At 39.5% G+C, this 26,663-nt stretch overlaps 1 protein-coding gene across 1 annotated transcript in view; it reads right to left on the reverse strand.

Moving 5' to 3' along the window:
• Window positions 1-26,663, reverse strand: part of LOC106884181 (uncharacterized) — a 57,172-nt gene that overhangs the window by 27,392 nt on the left and 3,117 nt on the right. Inside the window, exon 2 of the mRNA XM_052978193.2 lies at window positions 17,449-17,624. Within this exon, the coding sequence (XP_052834153.2) occupies window positions 17,449-17,624 (176 nt within the window). The remainder of the gene's footprint in view (window positions 1-17,448; window positions 17,625-26,663) is intronic.

The raw sequence follows: 26,663 nt of genomic DNA on the forward strand, positions 1-26,663 counted from the left end.
AAGCGGACGTCAAACGATGATGATGATGATGATGATGATGTATATATATCAGGTAATCAGGTGATCAGTGCCATGTCCCTTTCCTCCAAAGTTGGGTTACTTTCTCAGAGTTTTTATCTCCTTTAAACTCTCCGTGACTGGAGAGGGTCAGAGATCAAGTCCCTACGACCATAAACAACCGTGACAGGACAAAGAAAATACCACTGACCTGAACAACTAGAACACGGTTTCGAACCCAGCTCGTGGAAGAGGAACATAACTTTTTTTTTTTGTTTTTTTCGTCGGTCGTATCAATATATAACATACAGAAAATAGCACTACTAGGCACTGCACACATCCTACGCAAAACACTTTCAATACAGTAACTATAAGAGCATCACAGCAAACCACAGCACATACCCAAGGCACACAGAGCTGCGCTCGGTAGTGAAGTGAAAGCACATGATAAAAATAAAACTACTGAACAATAATAATAATAATAATAAGGCAAATAGACCAGATATAGTTGTCAAAGATCATGAAGAAAAAAAAAATGCTTTCTAATTGATGTATCAATACCAGCAGATGACAACGTTTCCCTAAAAGAAATGGAAAAACTTTCAAAATACAAAGACCTGGAAATAGAGGTAACTCGAATGTGGAATCTAAAAACAGAAACAATTCCCATCATAGTAAGCGCCTTAGGTATAATAAAAAAATATTCAGATAAATACATAACAAAAACACCAGGACTTACAAATATATATAACATACAGAAAATTGCACTTCTGGGCACTGCACACATCCTACGCAAAACACTTTCAATACAGTAAACATAAGAGCACCACAGCAAACCACAGCACATACCCAAGGCACACAGAGCTGCGCTTGGTAGTGAAGTGAAAGCACGTTATAAAAATAAAACTACTGAATAATAATAATAATAATAATAATAATAATATCAAAAACACCAGGACTTACAAATATATATAACATACAGAAAATTGCACTTCTGGGCACTGCACACATCCTACGCAAAACACTTTCAATACAGTAACCATAAGAGCATCCCAGCAAACCACAGCACATACCCAAGGCACACAGAGCTGCGCTCGGTAGTGAAGTGAAAGCACGCTATAAAAATAAAACTACTGAATAATAATAATAATAATGATAATAAGGCAAATAGACCAGATATAGTTGTCAAAGATCATGAAGAAAAAAAAAATGCTTTCTAATTGATGTATCAATACCAGCAGATGACGTTTCCCTAAAAGAAATGGAAAAACTTTCAAAATACAAAGACCTGGAAATAGAGGTAACTCGAATGTGGAATCTAAAAACAGAAACAATTCCTATCATAGCAGGTGCCTTAGGTATAATGAAAAAATATTCAGACAAATACATAACAAAAACACCAGGACTTACAAATATATATAACATACAGAAAATAGCACTACTGGGCACTGCACACATTCTACGCAAAACACTTTCAATACAGTAACCATAAGAGCGCCACAGCAAACCACAGCACATACCCAAGGCACACAGAGCTGCGCTCGGTAGTTAAGTGAAAGCACGTTATAAAAATAAAACTACTGAATAATAATAATAATAATAATAATAATAATAACTTCCCGATACAAACAGATAGAAATTTGGGAGGATTAGTTGATCATATCGACCCCAGTGTTTCACTGGTACTAGGTATAATAAAAAATATTCAGACAAATACATAACAAAAACACCAGGACTTACAAATATATATAACATACAGAAAATTGCAATTACTGGGCACTGCACACATCCTACGCAAAACACTTTCAATACAGTAACCATAAGAGAACCACAGCAAACCACAGCACATACCCAAGGCACACAGAGCTGCGCTCGGTAGTGAAGTGAAAGCACGTTATAAAAATAAAACTACTGAATAATAATAATAATAATAATCAGACTGGAGCCTGGTGTTGCCATCCGGTTTCACCAGTCCTCAGTCAAATCGTCCAACCCATGCTAGCATGGAAAGCGGACGTTAAACGATGATGATGATGATGATGATGAATAATAATAATAACTTCCCGATACAAACAGATAGAAATTTGGGAGGAGGGGATTAGTTGATCATATCGACCCCAGTATTTCACTGGTACTAGGTATAATAAAAAATATTCAGACAAATACATAACAAAAACACCAGGACTTACAAATATATATAACATACAGAAAATTGCAATTACTGGGTACTGCACACATCCTACGCAAAACACTTTCAATACAGTAAACATAAGAGCACCACAGCAAACCACAGCACATACCCAAGGCACACAGAGCTGCGCTCAGTAGTGAAGTGAAAGCCCGTTATAAAAATAAAACTACTGAATAATAATAATAATAATAATAATAATAATAATAATAATAATAATAATAATAATAATAATGTAATCAACTTAGCCCTTCTCCCAAAATTGCTGGCCTTGTGCCATTTATTTGAAACCGATAATAGTTTCAAAGTTTGGAACAGGGCCAACAAGTTTTTTGGGGGGAAGGGGAAAGCCAGTTATGTTGACCCTAGTACATGACTGGTATTTATTGTGACCCTAAAACAAGGAAAGGAAACTCAAACTCGGCAGAATTAAGCATTTTGTACAAAAAAGTGCCAACAGTTCTATCAGTTTGCTAACTTGATGATGAGAATAATAATAATAATAATAATAATAATAATAATAATAATTTATTTCTATATTACCCACAAAGTCGACCTCGGCGGAATTTGAACTCAGAACCTAACGGCAGACGAAATACCGCTAAGCATGTCTCCCGGCATGCTAATGTTTCTTATTTCTTTATTGCCCACAAGGGACTAAACATAGAGGGGACAAACAAGGACAGACGAAGAGATTAAGTTGATTACATCGACCCCAGTGCGTAACTGGTACTTATTTAAAGAATAAAAAGTTTTGAATGGTACAACAATGCACTATAATATAAAAAATGGACTATTTATATTTGTTGTAATTTAGTTATCTATAGTCCAATGATATTTCGGAATACAATTCCTTCTTCAGATATTCTTAGATGGAGTCTAATCGACCCCGAAAGGATGAAAGGCAAAGTCGACCTCTGTAGAATTTGAACTCAGAATGTAACGGCAGACAAAATACCGCTAAGCATTTCGCCCGGCGTAGCTGTAGAAAATCTGCCAAATCAGATTGGAGCCTGGTGTAGCCATCCGGTTGCACCAGTCCTCAGTCAAATCGTCCAACCCATGCTAGCATGGAAAGTGGACGTTAAACAACGACGACAATACGTACAGACATATATATATATATATATATATATATATATATATATATATATATATATATATATATATATATATATATGGCGTTAGGAAGGGCATCCAGCTGTAGAAAGTCTGCCAAATCAGATTGGAGCCTGGTGTAGCTATCTGGTTTCACCAGTCCTCAGTCAAATCGTCCAACCCATGCTAGCATGGAAAGCGGACGTTAAACGATGATGATGATGATGATGATGCGCTTAGCCGTAAATAATAATAATAATAATAATAATAATAATAATGATGATGATGATTTCAAGTCTTTGGCACAATGCCAGTATTTCCAAAGGAGACAGTTATATCAACCCCAGTGCTCAACTGGTATTTATTTTATCAACCCTCGAAAGGGATGAAAGGCGAAGTTGACCTTGGCAGACTATGAACTCAGAAGATGCAGACAGAAGAACTGTCACTAAGCATTGATGATGATGATGATGATGATGATAAAAATAATAATCCTTTCTACTAAAAGCACAAGGCCTAAAATTTTGACGAAGGGGAGGGGGGGTCTAGTCAATTACATTGACCCCTGTGTGTAAGTGGTAGTTATTTCATCAACTCTGTAAGGATAAAAGGCAAAGTCGACCTCAGCAGAGTTTGAACTCAGAACATTAAGATGGCATGCTAACGATTCAGCCAGCTTGCTATAATAATAATAATTATTATTATTACAATTAATTCGTTTATTGGCCACAAGGGTTTACATAAAATTACATTAAAACAATAATAATAATAATAATAATTATCTTTTCTACTCTAGGTACAAGGCCTGGATTTTGTGGCTAGTGGAACAGTCAATCACATCAACCCCAGTACACTGGTACTTAATTTATGGACCCTGAAAGGATGAAAAGCAAAGTTGACCTCGGCGGAATTTGAACTCAGAACATTGGGATGGCGTGCTAACAATTCTTCAGCTTGCTACCTTAATCATAATGATAATTAATTTGTTTATTGGCCACAAGGGCTTACATAAAATTACATTAAATTAGATACAATAATAATGATAATAATAATAATAATAATCTTTTCTACTCTAGGTACAAGGCCTGGATTTTGTGGCGAGTGGAACAGTCAATCACATCGACCCCAGTACACAACTGGTACTTAATTTATGGACCCTGAAATAATGAAAGGCAAAGTTCATCTTGGTGGAATTTGAGTCTCAAAGTCATGGTTGTCACTGCAGAGCCTGCGCAGACGGAGGAATTGGGAGTAGGGGATGGAGAGCTTGGGTGTGAGTAGGGTGGGAGGAGGAGAAGTTGGGGGGGGGGGGGGTGAGTGTGACTCGGTGTGTTTGTAGTGGATGGAGGTAGTGAGAGCGGAGTTGTGTATGTTGACCGAAATGTCGAGAAAGGCGACGGAAGTGTTGGAAATGGTGCAGGAGAATTCGAGGGCAGGATGGAAGGATTGGAAAAACAAAAGAAGAGAGGAAGGGGTCTAGTTGTTCACGGGAGAGTGAGGTCTCACTGATGCAGACATCAATATAACGACCGTTATAGTTTAGGAGTGGGGACCAGTGAAACTTGAAAATATTTGACCCTCAACGTAGCCAACAAACAGGTTCGCATAGTTGGGGGCCCGTTCTCGTTCCCGTGTCCACTCCCGGAGTACCCGTTGGTAAAACTCCTCATCGAACGAGAAGCAGTTGAGGGGAAAGAACAAGTTCGGCCAGACAAAGTAGTGTGTACGTGTCAGGTTGGCGGGGGGGGGGGGGGACGGGGGTCGAAGGTCTAGGAAATGTTTGAGGGTAAGGAGTCCTTCGTGGTGTGGGGGTCACCGAATATAGACTCTTGATATCAAGAGTGAAGAGGGGTTTAGAGGGGGGGGGCAGGAGGGAAGGAGAAGAAGTTGAAAAGATAAAGAGTATGGTTAGTGTTGTGGATGTGTGAGGGGAGAAGGAAGCCACTAGGAGAGGGAAGCAAGGACACGGTTGAGGCATCTTGAGATCAGTTCCATGGGGCAGTTACAGGCGGAGACGATGGGGGTGGCCAGGGTTGTTGGCTTTGTGGATTTTCGAAAGGAAGTAAATGGTGGGGGGGGGGGGGTGAGGAGTGTGGACAATGAGGTTGGAGGTAGTGGGAGGGATACAGGAGGAGGAGATGAGGTCATGGATAGTGGAGGACACGATCTGTTGGTAGCTAGGTGTAGGGTTGGAGGGCAAAGGGCAATAGAAGGAGGTGTCTTGAAGTTGGCAGAAAGGTTCGGCCTTGCAGACGTCTGCGCTCCACACCACCAAGGCTCCACCCATGCCAGTCCAGTCTGATGACAATGCCTTTGCAGTGTCATATACACATTTTCAAATGTGTATTTTTCAAAGTAATTGTATATTTCTGCATATAATCATATTTTGTTCCATTCTAAACCAAAACTGCCCAACGAACAGGAACGTGAAACTCTGAATAACAGTTTTTGTAATGTCTTTGCAGCCTTTTAGTAAAGCATATTACTCTACCACCAGTATTTGAGTACTATTTTTTCCACCTTCTTTCGTATTTATGCACTTACTCAGGTATGACCTGCTACCTTTTTTTAGTAAGTTTGAAGAAGAAGAAATATCTGAAAGAAATGGAACCTGACCTATTGGATTTTCCACTAAAAAAAATATACCCGAAGCAATACCTTAAAAGTCTTATTGAAAAAATGGAAGATTTTATCCAAAGAATGAGATGGAAAGTTATCTTTGACACGAAGCAACAAATATTAATGGAAGCAAATATGCCTTTAAATCTAAAAACCCACCCCCTATTTCAGAATTAGAAGCTTTTGAAAAAGACCTTTTCGAGCTTATTAGAAGAATAAAATTCTGCAAATTTAACAACTCAATCCAGAGAGATGTGAAGGAAAAAAATCAGAAACACAAAGAACTCAGATAAGATGTTCGTAAACTCTGACAAAACAAAAGAACCTATACACAGTTGACAAAGATGTTTACTCTTTTACTCTTTTACTCTTTTAGATGTTTCAGTCATTTCACTGCGGCCATGCTGGAGCACCGCCTTTAGTCGAGCAAATCGACCCCAAGACTTATTCTTTGGAAGCCTAGTACTTATTCTATCGGTCTCTTTTGCCGAACCGCTAAGTTATGGGGGACGTAAACACACCAGCATCGGTTGTCAAGCGATGTTGGGGGGACAAACACAGACACTCAAACACACACAAATATATATATTTATACATATATACGACGGGCTTCTTTCAGTTTCTGTCTACCAAATCCACTCACAAGGTTTTGGTCGGCCTGAGGCTATAGTAGAAGACACTTGCTCAAGGTGCCATGCAGTGGGACTGAACTCAGAACCATGTGGTTGGTAAGCAAGCTACTTACCACACAGCCACTCCTATTTTTGGCGGACCCTGTATATACAGAGAAGGATATATATATAGAGAGAAAGAGAAAGAGATAGGGAGAGAAAAAGAATCATAGAGATATATGTAGATATAGAGAGAAAGAGAGAGAGAGAGAGAGAGAGAGAGAGAGAGAGAGAGAGAAAGAAAGAAAGATATATATCTATAGAGACAGAAGGAAATGATAGCCTTATATATATATATATATATATATATATATATATATATATGTGTGTGTGTGTGTGTGTGAGTAAAAATAAATACAAAAAAGGGGTTTTGTATGATCGTGTAAAGAGGAATATATTACAGTCTGTCATACCGGCCATGATGAAATACCACAAGGTATAGAAAATACGTATTCGCCTTTATATATTTAATCCTTTATATTGAACACTCAGTATTTCATATATTCAATAAGACATATTCCATATATTCAATAAGACATTCAATACTTCATTTCATTGTACCATCCATTTTTATATTATATATTGTATATTCCATATTCTATATCCCACATTAATTTTACAAGAATATAAATAAAACATAAAAAACAGACAGAGTTGGAATTCTTTTAAATAAAATAATATATATAGATATATATAGATATATATATATATATATACACACACACAGAGAGAAAGATAGAGATATGTATATATAGGGAGAGAGGGAAAGAAAGATATATATATACATATATATATATATATATATATATATATATATATATATATATATATATATATATATATATATATGTATGTATATATATATATATATATATATATATATATATATATATATATATATATATATATATATATATATATACAGAGATATATAAATAAAGAGAAAGAAATATAGAGATAAAGAGAGAGAGCGAGAAAGAAAGAGATAAAGATAGAAAGCTATATATATATATATAGAAAGAGAGAGATAGAGAGGGAGAAAGATAGATATATATATATATAGAGAGAGAGAGAGAGAAAGATATACAGAAATATATAAAGAGAGAAAGAAAGAAAGAGATATATATTATAGAAAGAAAGAGATATATATTATAGAGAGAAAGAGATAGATGGGAGAAATAGATAAAGAGGGATAGAGAAAGAGAAATATATAGGCGCAGGAGTGGCTGTGTGGTAAGTAGCTTGCTTACCAACCACATGGTTCTGGGTTCAGTCCCACTGCGTGGTACCTTGGGCAAGTGTCTTCTACTATAGCCTCGGGCCGACCAAAGCCTTGTGAGTGGATTTGGTAGACAGAAACTGAAAGAAGCCCGTCATATATATGTATATATATATATATGTATGTGTTTGTGTGTCTGTGTTTGTCCCCCCAACATCGCTTGACAACCGATGCTGGTGTGTTTACGTCCCCGTAACTTAGCGGTTCGGCAACAGAGACCGATAGAATAAGTACTAGGCTTCCAAAAAATAAGTCCTGAGGTCGATTTGCTCGACTAAAAGGCGGTGCACCAGCATGGCCGCAGTCAAATGACTGAAACAAGTAAAAGAGTAAAGAGTATAAAGAGAAAGAAAGAAAGAAATATATAAAGAGAGAGGGAGGGAGGGAGAAGGACATCCTGCATAAAACACTTTCAATACTGCGAAAATAAGAGCACCACAGCACAAACCTAAGGCACACAGAACTACGCTTGGTAGTGCAGTGAAAGCATGTGATAAAAATAAGACTACTGAATAATATTAACAATAGTAGTAGTAGTAATAATAATAAGAGGTAACTCGAATGCGGAGTCTGAAAACAAAAGCAACATTCAATAACAATAGTTCTTTGGAAAGTTCTTTTTTTTTTTTTTTTCTTACCTTCTGTTCCTTCAAACAAAAACACGTTTAAACAACAAAGTTCTTTTCAAACATTTAACATTACAAAGTTTCTTTTTCTTTTTTTTCTTTCAATCATTTTAACAACATCACAAAGTTCGTTAATTAAGAGTCACTTAACAACAAAAGTTATTTTGCTTCTTCTTTCTTTTAACAACACAGTTAACAACTCAAATTCTTTTTTTTTTTTGTCTTCCTTTTTTATTTTAGAAACATCTAATGACACAAGAGTTCTTTTGTTTTTCTCTTTCTTTTCTTTTAGAAACATATCTAAATAACTTTTTTACTTTTTTATCTTATAAGCAAAATATATATATCTTAGATTCAATGATAGAAGAAAGTATGAGGAATTTCATAGTTTTGATCGCATGCAAACAAAAATTTGTATCAAAAAAATTGTGAGGTAAAATATCATGAAAAAAGTAAGGCAAAATAATTAGTCTTAAGTATAATCAACTTTTTTATTTTAAAAACAAGCTATATATCTATCCGCTTGTGAAGACTTGTTGAGGCAAGTGAGGTCGAACTAAATTCGACGACTGGCACCCGTGCCAACGTCGTCTCCTTCATTGGACATGTAACTCAGCTTGCAAAGACTTATTGGAGCAAGCGAAAGCGAAATCGGTATAACACTTGTGCCCAGCGTCGCCTTTCTGGCACTTGTGTCAGTGACATGTGTAAGGATTTTCGAGCGAGATCGTTGCCAGTGCCCCTGGACTGGCTCTTGTGCAGGTGGCACATAAAAGACACCATTTTGAACATGGCCGTTGTCAGTACCGCCTGACTGGCCTTCGTAGGATTTTCGAGCGAGATCGTTGCCAGTGCCCCTGGACTGGCTCTTGTGTGGGTGGCACATAAAATACACCATTTTGAACGTGGCCGTTGCCAGTACCACCTGACTGGCTTTCGTGCGGGTGACACGTAAAAGCACCCACTACACTCTTGGAGTGGTTGGTGTTAGGAAGGGCATCCAGCTGTAGAAACCCTGCCAAATCAGATTGGAGCCTGGTGTAGCCATCTGGTTTCACCAGTCCTCAGTCAAACCGTCCAACCCATGCTAGCATGGAAAGCGGACGTCAAACGATGATGATGATGATGATGATGATGTATATATATCAGGTAATCAGGTGATCAGTGCCATGTCCCTTTCCTCCAAAGTTGGGTTACTTTCTCAGAGTTTTTATCTCCTTTAAACTCTCCGTGACTGGAGAGGGTCAGAGATCAAGTCCCTACGACCATAAACAACCGTGATAGGACAAAGAAAATACCACTGACCTGAACAACTAGAACACGGTTTCGAACCCAGCTCGTGGAAGAGGAACATAACTTTTTTTTTTTGTTTTTTTCGTCGGTCGTATCAATATATAACATACAGAAAATAGCACTACTAGGCACTGCACACATCCTACGCAAAACACTTTCAATACAGTAACTATAAGAGCATCACAGCAAACCACAGCACATACCCAAGGCACACAGAGCTGCGCTCGGTAGTGAAGTGAAAGCACGCTATAAAAATAAAACTACTGAATAATAATAATAATAATGATAATAAGGCAATTAGACCAGATATAGTTGTCAAAGATCATGAAGAAAAAAAAAATGCTTTCTAATTGATGTATCAATACCAGTAGATGACGTTTCCCTAAAAGAAATGGAAAAACTTTCAAAATACAAAGACCTGGAAATAGAGGTAACTCGAATGTGGAATCTAAAAACAGAAACAATTCCTATCATAGCAGGTGCCTTAGGTATAATGAAAAAATATTCAGACAAATACATAACAAAAACACCAGGACTTACAAATATATATAACATACAGAAAATAGCACTACTGGGCACTGCACACATTCTACGCAAAACACTTTCAATACAGTAACCATAAGAGCGCCACAGCAAACCACAGCACATACCCAAGGCACACAGAGCTGCGCTCGGTAGTTAAGTGAAAGCACGTTATAAAAATAAGACTACTGAACAACAATAATAATAATAATAATAACTTCCCGATACAAACAGATAGAAATTTGGGAGGATTAGTTGATCATATCGACCCCAGTGTTTCACTGGTACTAGGTATAATAAAAAATATTCAGACAAATACATAACAAAAACACCAGGACTTACAAATATATATAACATACAGAAAATTGCAATTACTGGGCACTGCACACGTCCTACGCAAAACACTTTCAATACAGTAACCATAAGAGCACCACAGCAAACCACAGCACATACCCAAGGCACACAGAGCTGCGCTCGGTAGTGAAGTGAAAGCACGTTATAAAAATAAAACTACTGAATAATAATAATAATAATAATAATAATAATAACTTCCCGATACAAGCAGATAGAAATTTGGGAGGAGGGGATTAGTTGATCATATCGACCCCAGTATTTCACTGGTACTAGGTATAATAAAAAATATTCAGACAAATACATAACAAAAACACCAGGACTTACAAATATATATAACATACAGAAAATTGCAATTACTGGGTACTGCACACATCCTACGCAAAACACTTTCAATACAGTAACCATAAGAGCATCACAGCAAACCACAGCACATACCCAAGGCGCACAGAGCTGTGCTCGGTAGTGAAGTGAAAGCACGTTATAAAAATAAAACTACTGAACAATAATAATAATAATAATGATGATGATAATAATAATAATAATGATGATGATGATGATGATGATGATGATGATGATGATGATGATGATGATGATGATGATGATGATGATGATGATGATAATAATAATAATAATAATAGTTCTAAATAAGATGGTAAGCTGACAGAGTTGTCCCTATATCAGACAAAATGCTTGGCATCAATTATATATACATATACATATATATACATATATATACATATATACATATATATATACATATATATTCTTTCATTTGTTTCAGTCTTTTGACTGTGGCCATGCTGGAGCACCGCCTTTTAGTCGAGCAAATCGACCCCAGGACTTATTCTTTGTAAGCCTGGTACTTATTCTATCGGTCTCTGTTGCTCGTAACTGCTAAGTTACGGGGACAGAAACACACCAGCATCATTTCTTCCAAATTTACATTCAGAGTTCAAATCAAATTCCTCCACCGGGGTCAACTTTGCCCCTTTCATCCTTTCAGAGTCGACAAATTTAGTACCAGTGAAATACTGGGGTGGGGGGGTGGGGGTGTAATCAACTTAGCCCTTCTCCCAAAATTGCTGGCCTTGTGCCATTTATTTGAAACCGATAATAGTTTCAAAGTTTGGAACAGGGCCAACAAGTTTTTTGGGGGGAAGGGGAAAGCCAGTTATGTTGACCCTAGTACATGACTGGTATTTATTGTGACCCTAAAACAAGGAAAGGAAACTCAAACTCGGCAGAATTAAGCATTTTGTACAAAAAAGTGCCAACAGTTCTATCAGTTTGCTAACTTGATGATGAGAATAATAATAATAATAATAATAATAATAATAATTTATTTCTTTATTACCCACAAAGTCGACCTCGGCGGAATTTGAACTCAGAACCTAACGGCAGACGAAATACCGCTAAGCATGTCTCCCGGCGTGCTAATGTTTCTTATTTCTTTATTGCCCACAAGGGACTAAACATAGAGGGGACAAACAAGGACAGACAAAGAGATTAAGTTGATTACATCGACCCCAGTGCGTAACTGGTACTTATTTAAAGAATAAAAAGTTTTGAATGGTACAACAATGCACTATAATATAAAAAATGGACTATTTATATTTGTTGTAATTTAGTTATCTATAGTCCAATGATATTTCGGAATACAATTCCTTCTTCAGATATTCTTAGATGGAGTCTAATCGACCCCGAAAGGATGAAAGGCAAAGTCGACCTCTGTAGAATTTGAACTCAAAATGTAACGGCAGACAAAATACCGCTAAGCATTTCGCCCGGCGTAGCTGTAGAAAATCTGCCAAATCAGATTGGAGCCTGGTGTAGCCATCCGGTTGCACCAGTCCTCAGTCAAATCGTCCAACCCATGCTAGCATGGAAAGTGGACGTTAAACAACGACGACAATACGTACAGACATATATATATATATATATATATATATATATATATATGGCGTTAGGAAGGGCATCCAGCTGTAGAAACTCTGTCAAATCAGATTGGAGCCTGGTGTAGTCATCCGGTTTCACCAGTCCTCAGTCAAATCGTCCAACCCATGCTAGCATGGAAAGCGGACGTTAAACGATGATGATGATGATGATGATGCGCTTAGCCGTAAATAATAATAATAATAATAATAATAATAATAATGATGATGATGATTTCAAGTTTTTGGCACAATGCCAGTATTTCCAAAGGAGTCAGTTATATCAACCCCAGTGCTCAACTGGTATTTATTTTATCAACCCTCGAAAGGGATGAAAGGCGAAGTTGACCTTGGCAGACTTTGAACTCAGAACATGCAGACAGAAGAACTGTCACTAAGCATTGATGATGATGATGATGATGATGATAAAAATAATAATCCTTTCTACTAAAAGCACAAGGCCTAAAATTTTGACGAAGGGGAGGGGGGGTCTAGTCAATTACATCGACCCCTGTGTGTAAGTGGTAGTTATTTCATCAACTCTGTAAGGATAAAAGGCAAAGTCGACCTCAGCAGAGTTTGAACTCAGAACATTAAGATGGCATGCTAACGATTCAGCCAGCTTGCTATAATAATAATAATTATTATTATTACAATTAATTCGTTTATTGGCCACAAGGGTTTACATAAAATTACATTAAAACAATAATAATAATAATAATAATTATCTTTTCTACTCTAGGTACAAGGCCTGGATTTTGTGGCTAGTGGAACAGTCAATCACATCAACCCCAGTACACTGGTACTTAATTTATGGACCCTGAAAGGATGAAAAGCAAAGTTGACCTTGGCGGAATTTGAACTCAGAACATTAGGATGGCGTGCTAACAATTCTTCAGCTTGCTACCTTAATCATAATGATAATTAATTTGTTTATTGGCCACAAGGGCTTACATAAAATTACATTAAATTAGATACAATAATAATGATAATAATAATAATAATAATCTTTTCTACTCTAGGTACAAGGCCTGGATTTTGTGGCGAGTGGAACAGTCAATCACATCGACCCCAGTACACAACTGGTACTTAATTTATGGACCCTGAAATAATGAAAGGCAAAGTTCATCTTGGTGGAATTTGTGTCTCAAAGTCATGGTTGTCACTGCAGAGCCTGCGCAGACGGAGGAATTGGGAGTAGGGGATGGAGAGCTTGGGTGTGAGTAGGGTGGGAGGAGGAGAAGTTGGGGGGGGGGGGGGGGGGGGTGAGTGTGAGTCGGTGTGTTTGTAGTGGATGGAGGTAGTGAGAGCGGAGTTGTGTATGTTGACCGAAATGTCGAGAAAGGCGACGGAAGTGTTGGAAATGGTGCAGGAGAATTCGAGGGCAGGATGGAAGGATTGGAAAAAAAAAAGAAGAGAGGAAGGGGTCTAGTTGTTCACGGGAGAGTGAGGTCTCACTGATGCAGACATCAATATAACGACCGTTATAGTTTAGGAGTGGGGACCAGTGAAACTTGAAAATATTTGACCCTCAACGTAGCCAACAAACAGGTTCGCATAGTTGGGGGACCGTTCTCGTTCCCGTGTCCACTCCCGGAGTACCCGTTGGTAAAACTCCTCATCGAACGAGAAGCAGTTGAGGGGAAAGAACAAGTTCGGCCAGACAAAGTAGTGTGTACGTGTCAGGTTGGCGGGGGGGGGGCTGGGGTCGAAGGTCTAGGAAATGTTTGAGGGTAAGGAGTCCTTCGTGGTGTGGGGGTCACCGAATATAGACTCTTGATATCAAGAGTGAAGAGGGGTTTAGAGGGGGGGGGGCAGGAGGGAAGGAGAAGAAGTTGAAAAGATAAAAGAGTATGGTTAGTGTTGTGGATGTGTGAGGGGAGAAGGAAGCCACTAGGAGAGGGAAGCAAGGACACGGTTGAGGCATTTTGAGATCAGTTCCATGGGGCAGTTACAGGCGGAGACGATGGGGGTGGCCAGGGTTGTTGGCTTTGTGGATTTTCGAAAGGAAGTAAATGGTGGGGGGGGGGGGGGTGAGGAGTGTGGACAATGAGGTTGGAGGTAGTGGGAGGGATACAGGAGGAGGAGATGAGGTCATGGATAGTGGAGGACACGATCTGTTGGTAGCTAGGTGTAGGGTTGGAGGGCAAAGGGCAATAGAAGGAGGTGTCTTGAAGTTGGCAGAAAGGTTCGGCCTTGCAGACGTCTGTGCTCCACACCACCAAGGCTCCACCCATGCCAGTCCAGTCTGATGACAATGCCTTTGCAGTGTCATATACACATTTTCAAATGTGTATTTTTCAAAGTAATTGTATATTTCTGCATATAATCATATTTTGTTCCATTCTAAACCAAAACTGTCCAACGAACAGGAACGTGAAACTCTGAATAACAGTTTTTGTAATGTCTTTGCAGCCTTTTAGTAAAGCATATTACTCTACCACCAGTATTTGAGTACTATTTTTTCCACCTTCTTTCGTATTTATGCACTTACTCAGGTATGACCTGCTACCTTTTTTTAGTAAGTTTGAAGAAGAAGAAATATCTGAAAGAAATGGAACCTGACCTATTGGATTTTCCACTAAAAAAAATATACCCGAAGCAATACCTTAAAAGTCTTATTGAAAAAATGGAAGATTTTATCCAAAGAATGAGATGGAAAGTTATCTTTGACACGAAGCAACAAATATTAATGGAAGCAAATATGCCTTTAAATCTAAAAACCCACCCCCTATTTCAGAATTAGAAGCTTTTGAAAAAGACCTTCTCGAGCTTATTAGAAGAATAAAATTCTGCAAATTTAACAACTCAATCCAGAGAGATGTGAAGGAAAAAAATCAGAAACACAAAGAACTCAGATAAGATGTTCGTAAACTCTGACAAAACAAAAGAACCTATACACAGTTGACAAAGATGTTTACTCTTTTACTCTTTTACTCTTTTAGATGTTTCAGTCATTTCACTGCGGCCATGCTGGAGCACCGCCTTTAGTCGAGCAAATCGACCCCAGGACTTATTCTTTGGAAGCCTAGTACTTATTCTATCGGTCTCTTTTGCCGAACCGCTAAGTTATGGGGGACGTAAACACACCAGCATCGGTTGTCAAGCGATGTTGGGGGGACAAACACAGACACTCAAACACACACATATATATATATTTATACATATATACGACGGGCTTCTTTCAGATTCCGTCCACCAAATCCACTCACAAGGCTTTGGTCGGCCCGAGGCTATATAGTAGAAGACACTTGCCCAAGGTGCCACACAGTGGGACTGAACCCAGAACCATGTGGTTGGTAAGCAAGCTACTTACCACACAGCCACTCTTTACTTTCGAATGGCATTACAGACACCCACAAAAAAGATAGCACGAATTTATATAAAGACGTGAACTTGGAAGCAAGAAGAATTGCTAACAATCTTAAAGTTAGTGATAGAATAGAATAGAATAGAATACCTAGAATAGAATAGAATGCCTAGAATAGAATAGAATACCTAGAATAGAATAGAATACCTAGAATAGAATAGAATACCTAGAATAGAATAGAATGCCTAGAATAGAATAGAATAGAATACCTAGAATAGAATAGAATACCTAGAATAGAATAGAATACCTAGAATAGAATAGAATGCCTAGAATAGAATAGAATAGAATACCTAGAATAGAATACCTCTTGTAAAAACTTCGCCTCTTTTATTAATCTGCACAATACAAAAATCATTACAAACAACCACAGGGCCGAATTTAACCTGAAGAACTGCCATTGTAAAGATAAGACTTGCTGTCCGTTAGAAGGGAAATGTCTTGAAAAAGAAATAGTCTATAGAGCTAAGGTGCAGATAAATGGCTCACAAAAATACGAAAACATACACAGACTAGGTTTTATTCCCACCGAAATTCTTTCCAATACCCCAAGAATAGGACAGCAATAAGTCTTCCAAAGCACATCTGGCAATTGAAGGAGAATGACACCTGTCCTTTCAATATTAGCTGGGAAATTTTGGAAAAAGCACAACCATATAAACATGGAACTTATAGAAGACCTATAAAATGTAATCTTTGCCTCTCAGAAAAAATTTTTCATCCTATTCTACAATAAGCATGTATTAAACCAGAGATGTGAACTGTTAAATTCCTGCAAGCAGACTATGAGGTTTAAAATGTCAACCGAGAAAATACTACACTCCTCACTCTTTTACTTGTTTCAGTCATTTGACTGCGGCCATGCTGGAGCACCGCCTTTAGTCGAGCAAATCAACCCCAGGACTTATTCTTTGGAAGCCTAGTACTTATTCTATCGGTCTCATTTGCTGAACCGCTAAGATACGGGGACGTAAACACACCAGCATCGGTTGTCAAGCGATGCTGGGGGGGGGGGGGGGGACAAACACACACACACACATACACGATGGGCTTCTTTCAGTTTCCATCTACCAAATCCACTCACAAGGCTTTGGTCGGCCCGAGGCTATAGTAGAAGACACTTGCCCGAGGTGCCACGCAGTGGGAATGAACTCGGAACCATGTGGTTGGTAAGCAAGCTACTTACCATACAGCCATTCCTGCGCCTATATGAGTAAAATTTTTGTCTTTTGCATTTGGATTTAACTTTTACACTTAATAGATAGACATTTATTTTGCATTACAATGCTGGTACATATTTCAACTTCAAACCCTTGAAGGTGCTGCTCCAGCATGGTCGTAGTCTAATGACTGAAACAAGTAATAGATTACTGCACGTGACCCTCACTTAAGGCGACAGAGTTCGATTTGAGGGAGATATGGCTGTGATTTCTAGAGGTCTGAGCACACTGGCCATATTGAAAGTTAGAGTTTTCTTCATTATGTAATATAAGTGTGACTTACCTTAACCCTGTTGACAAGGTTCTTTTTGGGCGGGACCCAATTGATATTTGGGGGTACATGCCTCCCAGTCACGTCAACCTCCCAGTTACCAATGTTGTGGAGATACATCCGCATGTTGACACGGAATGAACATCGATGGCCGCTCTTTGCTCGTTTTTCATCTTTCTTTAGGCAATCTATGGAAGAGAGAAAGAAAATAGAAATAGAAATGAATAGAAGAATACAAGAAGGGCAGGTCTGGCGAGGTGGTTGTACATCTATACTAGCAGAAATGCCCAGCCTTGCTCGGGATTAAGATGGCATAGATTTTTATTGCTTTACTTGTTTCAGTCATTTGACTGTGGCCATGCTGGAGCACCACCTTTAGTCGAGCAAATCAACCCCGGGACTTATTCTTTATAAGCCTAGTACTCATTCTATCTGTCTGTATGTATATATATATATATATATATATATATATATATATATATATATATATATATATATATATATGTACGAGTGAATGACTTGGTAAGCCGACACAGAGACAACCACTTCCCAAATCAAACACACACACACACACACACACACACACACACACGTACACACACATTATTGTATGATACAAAACTGATTATGGATACACACACACACACACACACACACACACTCACGTGATATACTTTAAACGTGCGCGCACACGCACACCAATATAAAGACTCTAACTGCGGTGAGAAGAACTCAGGCTGCAAGTTGAAATGCGGGAGTGAGTCAGATAGACGTAAGAGACAAAAGAAATAACAGTTGCTGATACAATTTCACAGGCAGGAATACATTAGATTTCATTCTTTCTTTTTATTTTTGCCAAAAATTCTTGATAAGTCAGCCTTTATTAATATATATATATATATATATATATACATATACTATATTTCATAAAATTAGCCACAAGGGTTGTACATAGAGTAAAGGTATATATACTAGCAGAGATACCCGGCCTTGCTCGGGGTTAAAATGGCATAGATTTTTCTTGCTTTACTTGTTTCAGTCATGTGGAGCACCGCCGTTGGTCGAAGAAATCAACCACAGGATTTATTCTTTGTAAGCCTAGTACCCGTTCTGTCAGTGTCTTTTACGAAACCTCTAAGTCAGAGTAATGTAAACACAGCAACATCAGTTGTCAAGCAATGGTTGGGGTACAAACACAAGACACAGGCACACACATACACAAATATACATGACAGTCTTCTCTTTCAGTTGCCGAGTACGAAATCCACTCACAAGATTTTGGTCAGCCTGAGGCTATAGTAAGCATATATATATATATATATAATTGGAAAACATGAACAGTTTCGTAACATTGTTTACAAAATAATAGGTCATCGTTTGCGAAGGACCACCGTCGCTAGAAGGGGACTTAACTCGTGCTTTGACTTTAAAATTGTTATAAGTTTTGGTTTAAAATTATTTTTAATACAAAAATTCACATCTTAGGAAGCAATAAAAAAAATAATAAATGGCCGATTCCGGGCATTTTCAACCATGAAGAATCCATTTGTGTGACTCCCAGCTTGTTATCTTGTAAGGTGTGGATTTCTATAGATGCAACACACACACTCACAAACTCAGCTATATATATATATATATATATAGATACATCAAAATCAGATTGATGCGTGGTGCAGCCTCCTGGCTTGCCAGCCCTCATTCGAACCGCCCAACCCATGCCAGCATGGAAAGCGGACATTAAACGACGATGAGGATCCTGCCTGCCAACGGTAACAGGCATGCCAAAGCAGACCTCACAGGTACTGATACCATGTGAACAGCACCCAGATTGCTCTGCAAAAAAGGGTTCATCATAGAAAGGGTATTCAGCCTTAAAAGCTATGCCAAAGCAGACCTCACCAGTGCTGGTGCCACATAAAAAGCACCCAGTCCACTCTGTAAAAGTGCCAGCATTAGGAAGAGCATCCAGCTGTAAAAGCCATTCCAAAGTAGACCTCTCTGGTGCTGGTGCCACATTAAATGCTCCCAGTCCACTCCGTAAAGTCGTTAGCATTAGGAAGGGTCCCTAACTTCAAACTTAACTTCTGTTACATTTATTCAAACCCTAAAGATTCTCTCTCAGCACATGGCTATGATGCTCCCCGACTACTCCAGCTCATCATCAGAGACGCACATATCGTCAGCCGCTAAGGGACATGCTCAAGTGGTTAAGGTCAAGCAAATCCATGGTATGGAACAGAATATTTGCTTTAACACTATTTCTGCTTGAGCAACTCAGTGCTGAATCTGTGTGAAATGTAATGGAAAATAGGTCTCGGTTTCAAAACATTGGTGTCAAGGTCAGAAAAGCAATGTCTGAAGAGAATAATTATCATTTCTGTTGATTACTAGATAGAAGCAAACAGGAAATAACACTTACAGACCAAAGCCAATGAAAAATTTAAAAAATTGTTACATAGGCGTAGGAGTGGCTGTGTGGTAAGTAGCTTGCTTACCAACCACATGGTTCCGGGTTCAGTCCCACTGCGTGGCACCTTGGGCAAGTGTCTTCTACTATAGCCTCGGGCCGACCAAAGCCTTGTGAGTGGATTTGGTAGACGGAAACTGAAAGAAGCCCGTTGTATATATACGTATATATATATATATATATATATATATAGCCTCGGGATGACCAAAGCCTTGTGAGTGGATTTGGTAGACGGAAACTGAAAGAAGCCCGTCGTATATATATGTATATATATATATATATATATATATATATATATATATATATATATATATATATATATATATATATATATATATAGCCTCGGGCTGACCAAAGCCTTGTGAGTGGATTTGGTAGACGGAAACTGAAAGAAGCCCGTCGTATATATGTATATATATGTATGTATGTGTGTGTGTGTTTGTGTGTCTGTGTTTGTCCCCCCCCCCACCATCGCTTGACATCCAATGCTGGTGGGTTTACGTCCCCGTAACGTAGCGGTTCAGCAAAAGAGACCGATAGAACAAGTACTAAGGCTTCCAAAGAATAAGTCCTGGGGGTCGATTTGCTCGACTTAAAAAGGCGGTGCTCCAGCATGGCCGCAGTCAAATGATTGAAACAAGTAAATGAGTAAAAAGAGAGTATGTTATCAGTGTTGTTGTTGTTGTTGGTAGTGGTGGTGGTGTCAATGGTGGTGACAATGGTGTTGCTATTGTTGTCGGTGGCAGTGACATGCATGTAGTAATGCCGTGCGCATGCGTGGAATTCAACATCCAAGCGTTTCCCGCTTTATTCTGTCTCTTTCTTGCTGGCCAGCGATTGAGCAAGGACGTGTCTAGCTGTCTCTCCATCTTTCGAACTCACGCTAGACAGCTCACATCAATATACCAACGTCCCAACAGCCATGTCTCTACACACACACCGAAGACGTCTCAACAAACAAGATTAAAGATGTATATTTTCCACCATGAATAAATGTTGTTAGAGTTGATAGTTTGGAGTTCAGCGTTCCGTTAATACTTAATTTTATATAGGAAAGTCAGGTGTACATCTAATGATGTATAACCCACTTTCCACTAAATGCACAAACATTGTTTTTGCCTTTTATTTTAATCTACAAAACCACTTTCCCCGCATCCTTGTATCTGGAATTTCCGTCCAGGAAGAGATATACAAAAAGGGAGTGACCTGTATAAATTCTCTTTCTGCACAAATAAAGTTAATTAAAAGCCTAAATAACTGATGTAAATTATAATTATTAAGTAAGATTATTATTTTTCACTTTAGCACTTTCATCACTAGACCCCAAAAACGTTGGGTTTTCTAAAAATATTTACTAAAGCAGTAGTAGTAGAAATAATAATAAGAGGTAACTCGAATGTGGAGTCTAAAAATAGATAGAGTTCCTACAATTAGGTATGATAAAAAAACCCAGACAATACATAACACAAACACCAGATCTAACAAATATATTCTCTTTTACTCTTTTACTCTTTTACTTGTTTCAGTCTTTTGACTGTGGCCATGCTGGAGCACCACCTTTTTAGTCGAGCAAATCGACCCCAGGACTTATTCTTTGTAAGCCTAGTACTTATTCTATCGGTCTCTTTTGCCGAACTGCTAAGTTACGGGGACATAAACACAGCAGCATCGGTTGTCAAGCGATGCTGGGGGTACAAACACAGACACACAAACATACATGTATATATACATATATACGACGGGCTTCTCTCAGTTTCCGTCTACCAAATCCACTCACAAGGCTTTGGTCGGCCCAAGACTATAGTAGAAGACACTTGCCCAAGGTGCCACGCAGTGGGACTGAACCCTGAACCATGTGGTTGGTAAGCAAGCTACTTACTACACAGCCACTCCTATATATAACATAGAGAAAATAGCACTACTAGGCACTGCCCACATCCTACGTAAAACACTTTCAATACTGTGAAAATAAGAGCACCACAGCACAAACCTAAGGCACACAGAACTGCGCTTGGTAGTGCAGTGAAAGCATGTGATAAAAATAAGACAACTGAATAATATTAACAATAGTAGTAGTAGTAATAATAATAATAATAAGAGGTAACTCGAATGTGGAATCTAAAAATAGAAACAGTTCCTATCATTATGTATGATAAAAAAAAAAAAACAGTGTAGGCGCAGGAGTGGCTGCGTGGTAAGTAGCTTGCTTACCAACCACATGGTTCAGGGTTCAGTCCCACTGCATGGCACCTTGGGCAAGTGTCTTCTACTATAGCCTCGGGCCGACCAAAGCCTTGTGAGTGGATTTGGTAGACAGAAACTGAAAAGAAGCCCGTCGTATATATGTATATATATATGTGTATGTGTGTGTGTGTTTGTGTCTGTGTTTGTTCCCCCCCCCCCCCCCAACATCGCTCGACAACTGATGCTGGTGTGTTTACGTCCCCGTAACTTAGCGGTTCGGCAAAAAGGGACCGATAGAATAAGTACTAGGCTTCCAAAGAATAAGTCCTGGGGTTGATTTGCTCGACTAAAAAAGGTGGTGCTCCAGCATGGCCGCAGTCAAATGACTGAAACAAGTAAAAGAGAGTAAAAGAGAGTAAGAGAGTTTAACAAATATAACATACAGAAAATAGCACCACTAGGCACTGCACACATCCTACGTAAAACGCTTTCAATACAGTGATCTGCCTGGAGTTGCCATCTTCCAAGGCGGTGTGTTCATCTGCAAGCAAGATGCCAATGACCACTTGAGCAGCCTGAGGCGTTTGCTCTCTCGTCTGAATGACAAAAAACTCAAATGCCATCATGAAATGCGCCTGTCCGCACAACCCAGCGTGGAGTATCTTGGCCAAACCTTATCGACTGAAGGAATCGAAAGACGAGGCAGTCGTCAAGATGACGCCTCATATATAGACATCTCAAGCTTGAATCAAAGTCTTATCTCTTTCCGTTCTACAGTAAGTTCATCTGAAATCTGGTCACTACGGCTGAGCCAATTTACTGCTTAACCAAGAAGGCAGCTTCCTGGAAGTGGGGAGATGAAGAACAAGCAGCATTTGGACAGCTGGAAAACATATTGTCCTCAGATCAAGCCCTTGTGCATTTCATCCCAGACAAGCCTCTAGGACTGGCTTGTGATACATCCAACGTTGTGATACATCCAACGTTGGAATTGGAGCAGTCCTGTTGCTATCTGGATGGAAGTGAGCACCCAATTGCCAACGTGTCTAAGACTCTCACAGGATCAAAACAACAACAACATCGAGGGAGGACACACAAGATAATGTAGTCCTAGATACACTATGCCTGAATAAAAGACAAGATGGTCACAGAATGAACAACTTTTTATCATGGGTCTGCCGTATCAGGATTGACCTAGGGCTTAAAGAACAACAACAACAACAGCAGTAACAAAAACAATTGCAGGGAAAGACATGAAATAATGTAGTTCTAGATACACTATGCATGAATAAATGACAGGGTGGTCACAACTGGAAAGGTCTGCCGGATCAGGACTGACACGGGGCTAAACAACAAGGAAGGAAGGACACATTAGATAATGTAGTCCTAGATACACTATGTATGAATATAAGACAGGATGGCCACAACTGGAATATCTTTTAAATCATAGCTCTGCTGGAGTGAACCTGACCAGGGACTAAAACAACAACAAGGGGGACACATTAGATAATGTAGCCCTAGGTACACTTTACCCGGAAGGATCAGGATAGACTCGGGGATAAATGACAACAATGATGACAAGAAGGTAGGGTACGTTAGAAAATGTAGTCCTAGATACACTATGCCTGAAAGAAAAACAGGAACCAGAGCATCTGTGATCATAGTTCTGCTGGATCTGGACTGACTCGGGGTTAAACAACAAGGAAAGACATTAAATAATGTGGCCCTAGATATGGGATGGCCACACTGGAGCATCTTTTCAATCGTGGCTCTGCTGGATCAAAGGTGACCAGGGGCTAAACAACGAGGGGGACACATAAGATAATGTAGTCCTAGATACACTATGTCTGAATAAAAGACAGGATGGTCACAATTGGAACATCTTTGATCATAGGTCTACAGGATCAGGACTGACCAGGGGCTAAGCAACAAGAACAAGGAAGGACACATAAGATAATGTAGTCCTAGATACACTATGCCTGAATAAGAGACAGGATGGTCACAACTGGAGCATCTTTTCAATCATGGCTCTGCTGGATCGAAGCTGACCAGGGGCTAAACAACAAGGGGGACACATAAGATAATGTAGTCCTAGATACACTATGTATGAATAAAAGACAGGATGGCCACAACTGGAGCATCTTTTCAATCATAGCTCTGCTGGATCGAAGCTGACCAGGGGCTAAGCAACAACAAGGGGGACACATTAGATAATGTAGTCCTAGATACACTATGTGTGAATAAAAGACGGGATGGCCACAATTGGAGCATCTTTTCAATCATGGCTCTGCCGGTCAAAGGTGACCAGGGGCTAAACAACAAGGGGGGACATAAGATAATGTAGTCCTAGAAACACTATGTGTGAATAAAAGACAGGATGGTCACAACTGGAGCGTCTTTTATATCATAGATCTGTCTGGATCGAAGCTGACCAGGGGCTAAGCAACAACAAGGGGGACACATTAGATAATGTAGTCCTAGATACACTATGTATGAATAAAAGACGGGATAGTCGAAACTGGAGCGTCTTTTCAATCATAGCTCTGCTGGATCAAAGGTGACCAGGGGCTAAACAACAAGGGGGACACATAAGATAATGTAGTCCTAGATACACTATGCCTGAATAAGAGACAGGATGGTCACAACTGGAGCATCTTTTCAATCATGGCTCTGCTGGATCGAAGCTGACCAGGGGCTAAACAACAAGGGGGACACATAAGATAATGTAGTCCTAGATACACTATGTATGAATAAAAGACAGGATGGCCACAACTGGAGCATCTTTTCAATCATAGCTCTGCTGGATCGAAGCTGACCAGGGGCTAAGCAACAACAAGGGGGACACATTAGATAATGTAGTCCTAGATACACTATGTATGAATAAAAGACAGGATGGCCACAACTGGAGCATCTTTTCAATCATGGCTCTGCCGGTCAAAGCTGACCAGGGGCTAAACAACAAGGGGGGGACATAAGATAATGTAGTCCTAGAAACACTATGTGTGAATAAAAGACAGGATGGTCACAACTGGAGCGTCTTTTATATCATAGATCTGTCTGGATCGAAGCTGACCAGGGGCTAAGCAACAACAAGGGGGACACATTAGATAATGTAGTCCTAGATACACTATGTATGAATAAAAGACGGGATAGTCGCAACTGGAGCGTCTTTTCAATCATAGCTCTGCTGGATCAAAGGTGACCAGGGGCTAAACAACAAGGGGGACACATAAGATAATGTAGTCCTAGATACACTATGTATGAATAAAAGACGGGATAGTCGCAACTGGAGCGTCTTTTCAATCATAGCTCTGCTGGATCAAAGGTGACCAGGGGCTAAACAACAAGGGGGACACATTAGATAATGTAGTCCTAGATACACTATGTATGAATAAAAGACGGGATAGTCGCAACTGGAGCGTCTTTTCAATCATAGCTCTGCTGGATCGAAGCTGACCAGGGGCTAAACAACAAGGGGGACACATAAGATAATGTAGTCCTAGATACACTATGTATGAATAAAAGACAGGATGGCCACAACTGGAGCATCTTTTCAATCATGGCTCTGCCGGTCAAAGCTGACCAGGGGCTAAACAACAAGGGGGACACATTAGATAATGTAGTCCTAGATACACTATGTATGAATAAAAGACGGGATGGTCGCAACTGGAGCGTCTTTTCAATCATAGCTCTGCTGGATCGAAGCTGACCAGGGGCTAAGCAACGAGGGGGACACATTAGATGATGTAGTCCTAGATACACTGTGTCTGAATAAAAGACAGCATGGTCACAGCCGGAACAACTCTGATCATAGGTCTACTGGATCGAAGCTGACCAGGGGCTAAACAACAACAAGGGGGACACATTAGATAATGTAGTCCTAGACACACTATGTATGAATAAAAGACAGGATGGTCACAGCCGGAACAACTCTGATCATAGGTCTACTGGATCGAAGCTGACCAGGGGCTAAGCAACAACAAGGGGGACACATTAGATAATGTAGTCCTAGATACACTATGTATGAATAAAAGACGGGATGGTCGCAACTGGAGCGTCTTTTCAATCATAGCTCTGCTGGATCGAAGCTGACCAGGGGCTAAGCAACGAGGGGGACACATTAGATGATGTAGTCCTAGATACACTGTGTCTGAATAAAAGACAGCATGGTCACAGCCGGAACAACTCTGATCATAGGTCTACTGGATCGAAGCTGACCAGGGGCTAAGCAACAACAAGGGGGACACATTAGATAATGTAGTCCTAGATACACTATGTCTGAATAAAAGACAGCATGGTCACAGCCGGAACAACTCTGATCATAGGTCTACTGGATCGAAGCTGACCAGGGGCTAAGCAACAACAAGGGGGACACATTAGATAATGTAGTCCTAGATACACTATGTATGAATAAAAGACAGGATGGTCACAGCCGGAACAACTCTGATCATAGGTCTACTGGATCGAAGCTGACCAGGGGCTAAGCAACAACAAGGGGGACACATTAGATAATGTAGTCCTAGATACACTATGTATGAATAAAAGACGGGATGGTCGCAACTGGAGCGTCTTTTCA

The sequence above is a fragment of the Octopus bimaculoides genome, chromosome 30 (assembly GCF_046866305.1).
Source record: "Octopus bimaculoides isolate indiv1 chromosome 30, ASM4686630v1, whole genome shotgun sequence".
Classification (NCBI taxonomy): domain Eukaryota; kingdom Metazoa; phylum Mollusca; class Cephalopoda; order Octopoda; family Octopodidae; genus Octopus; species Octopus bimaculoides.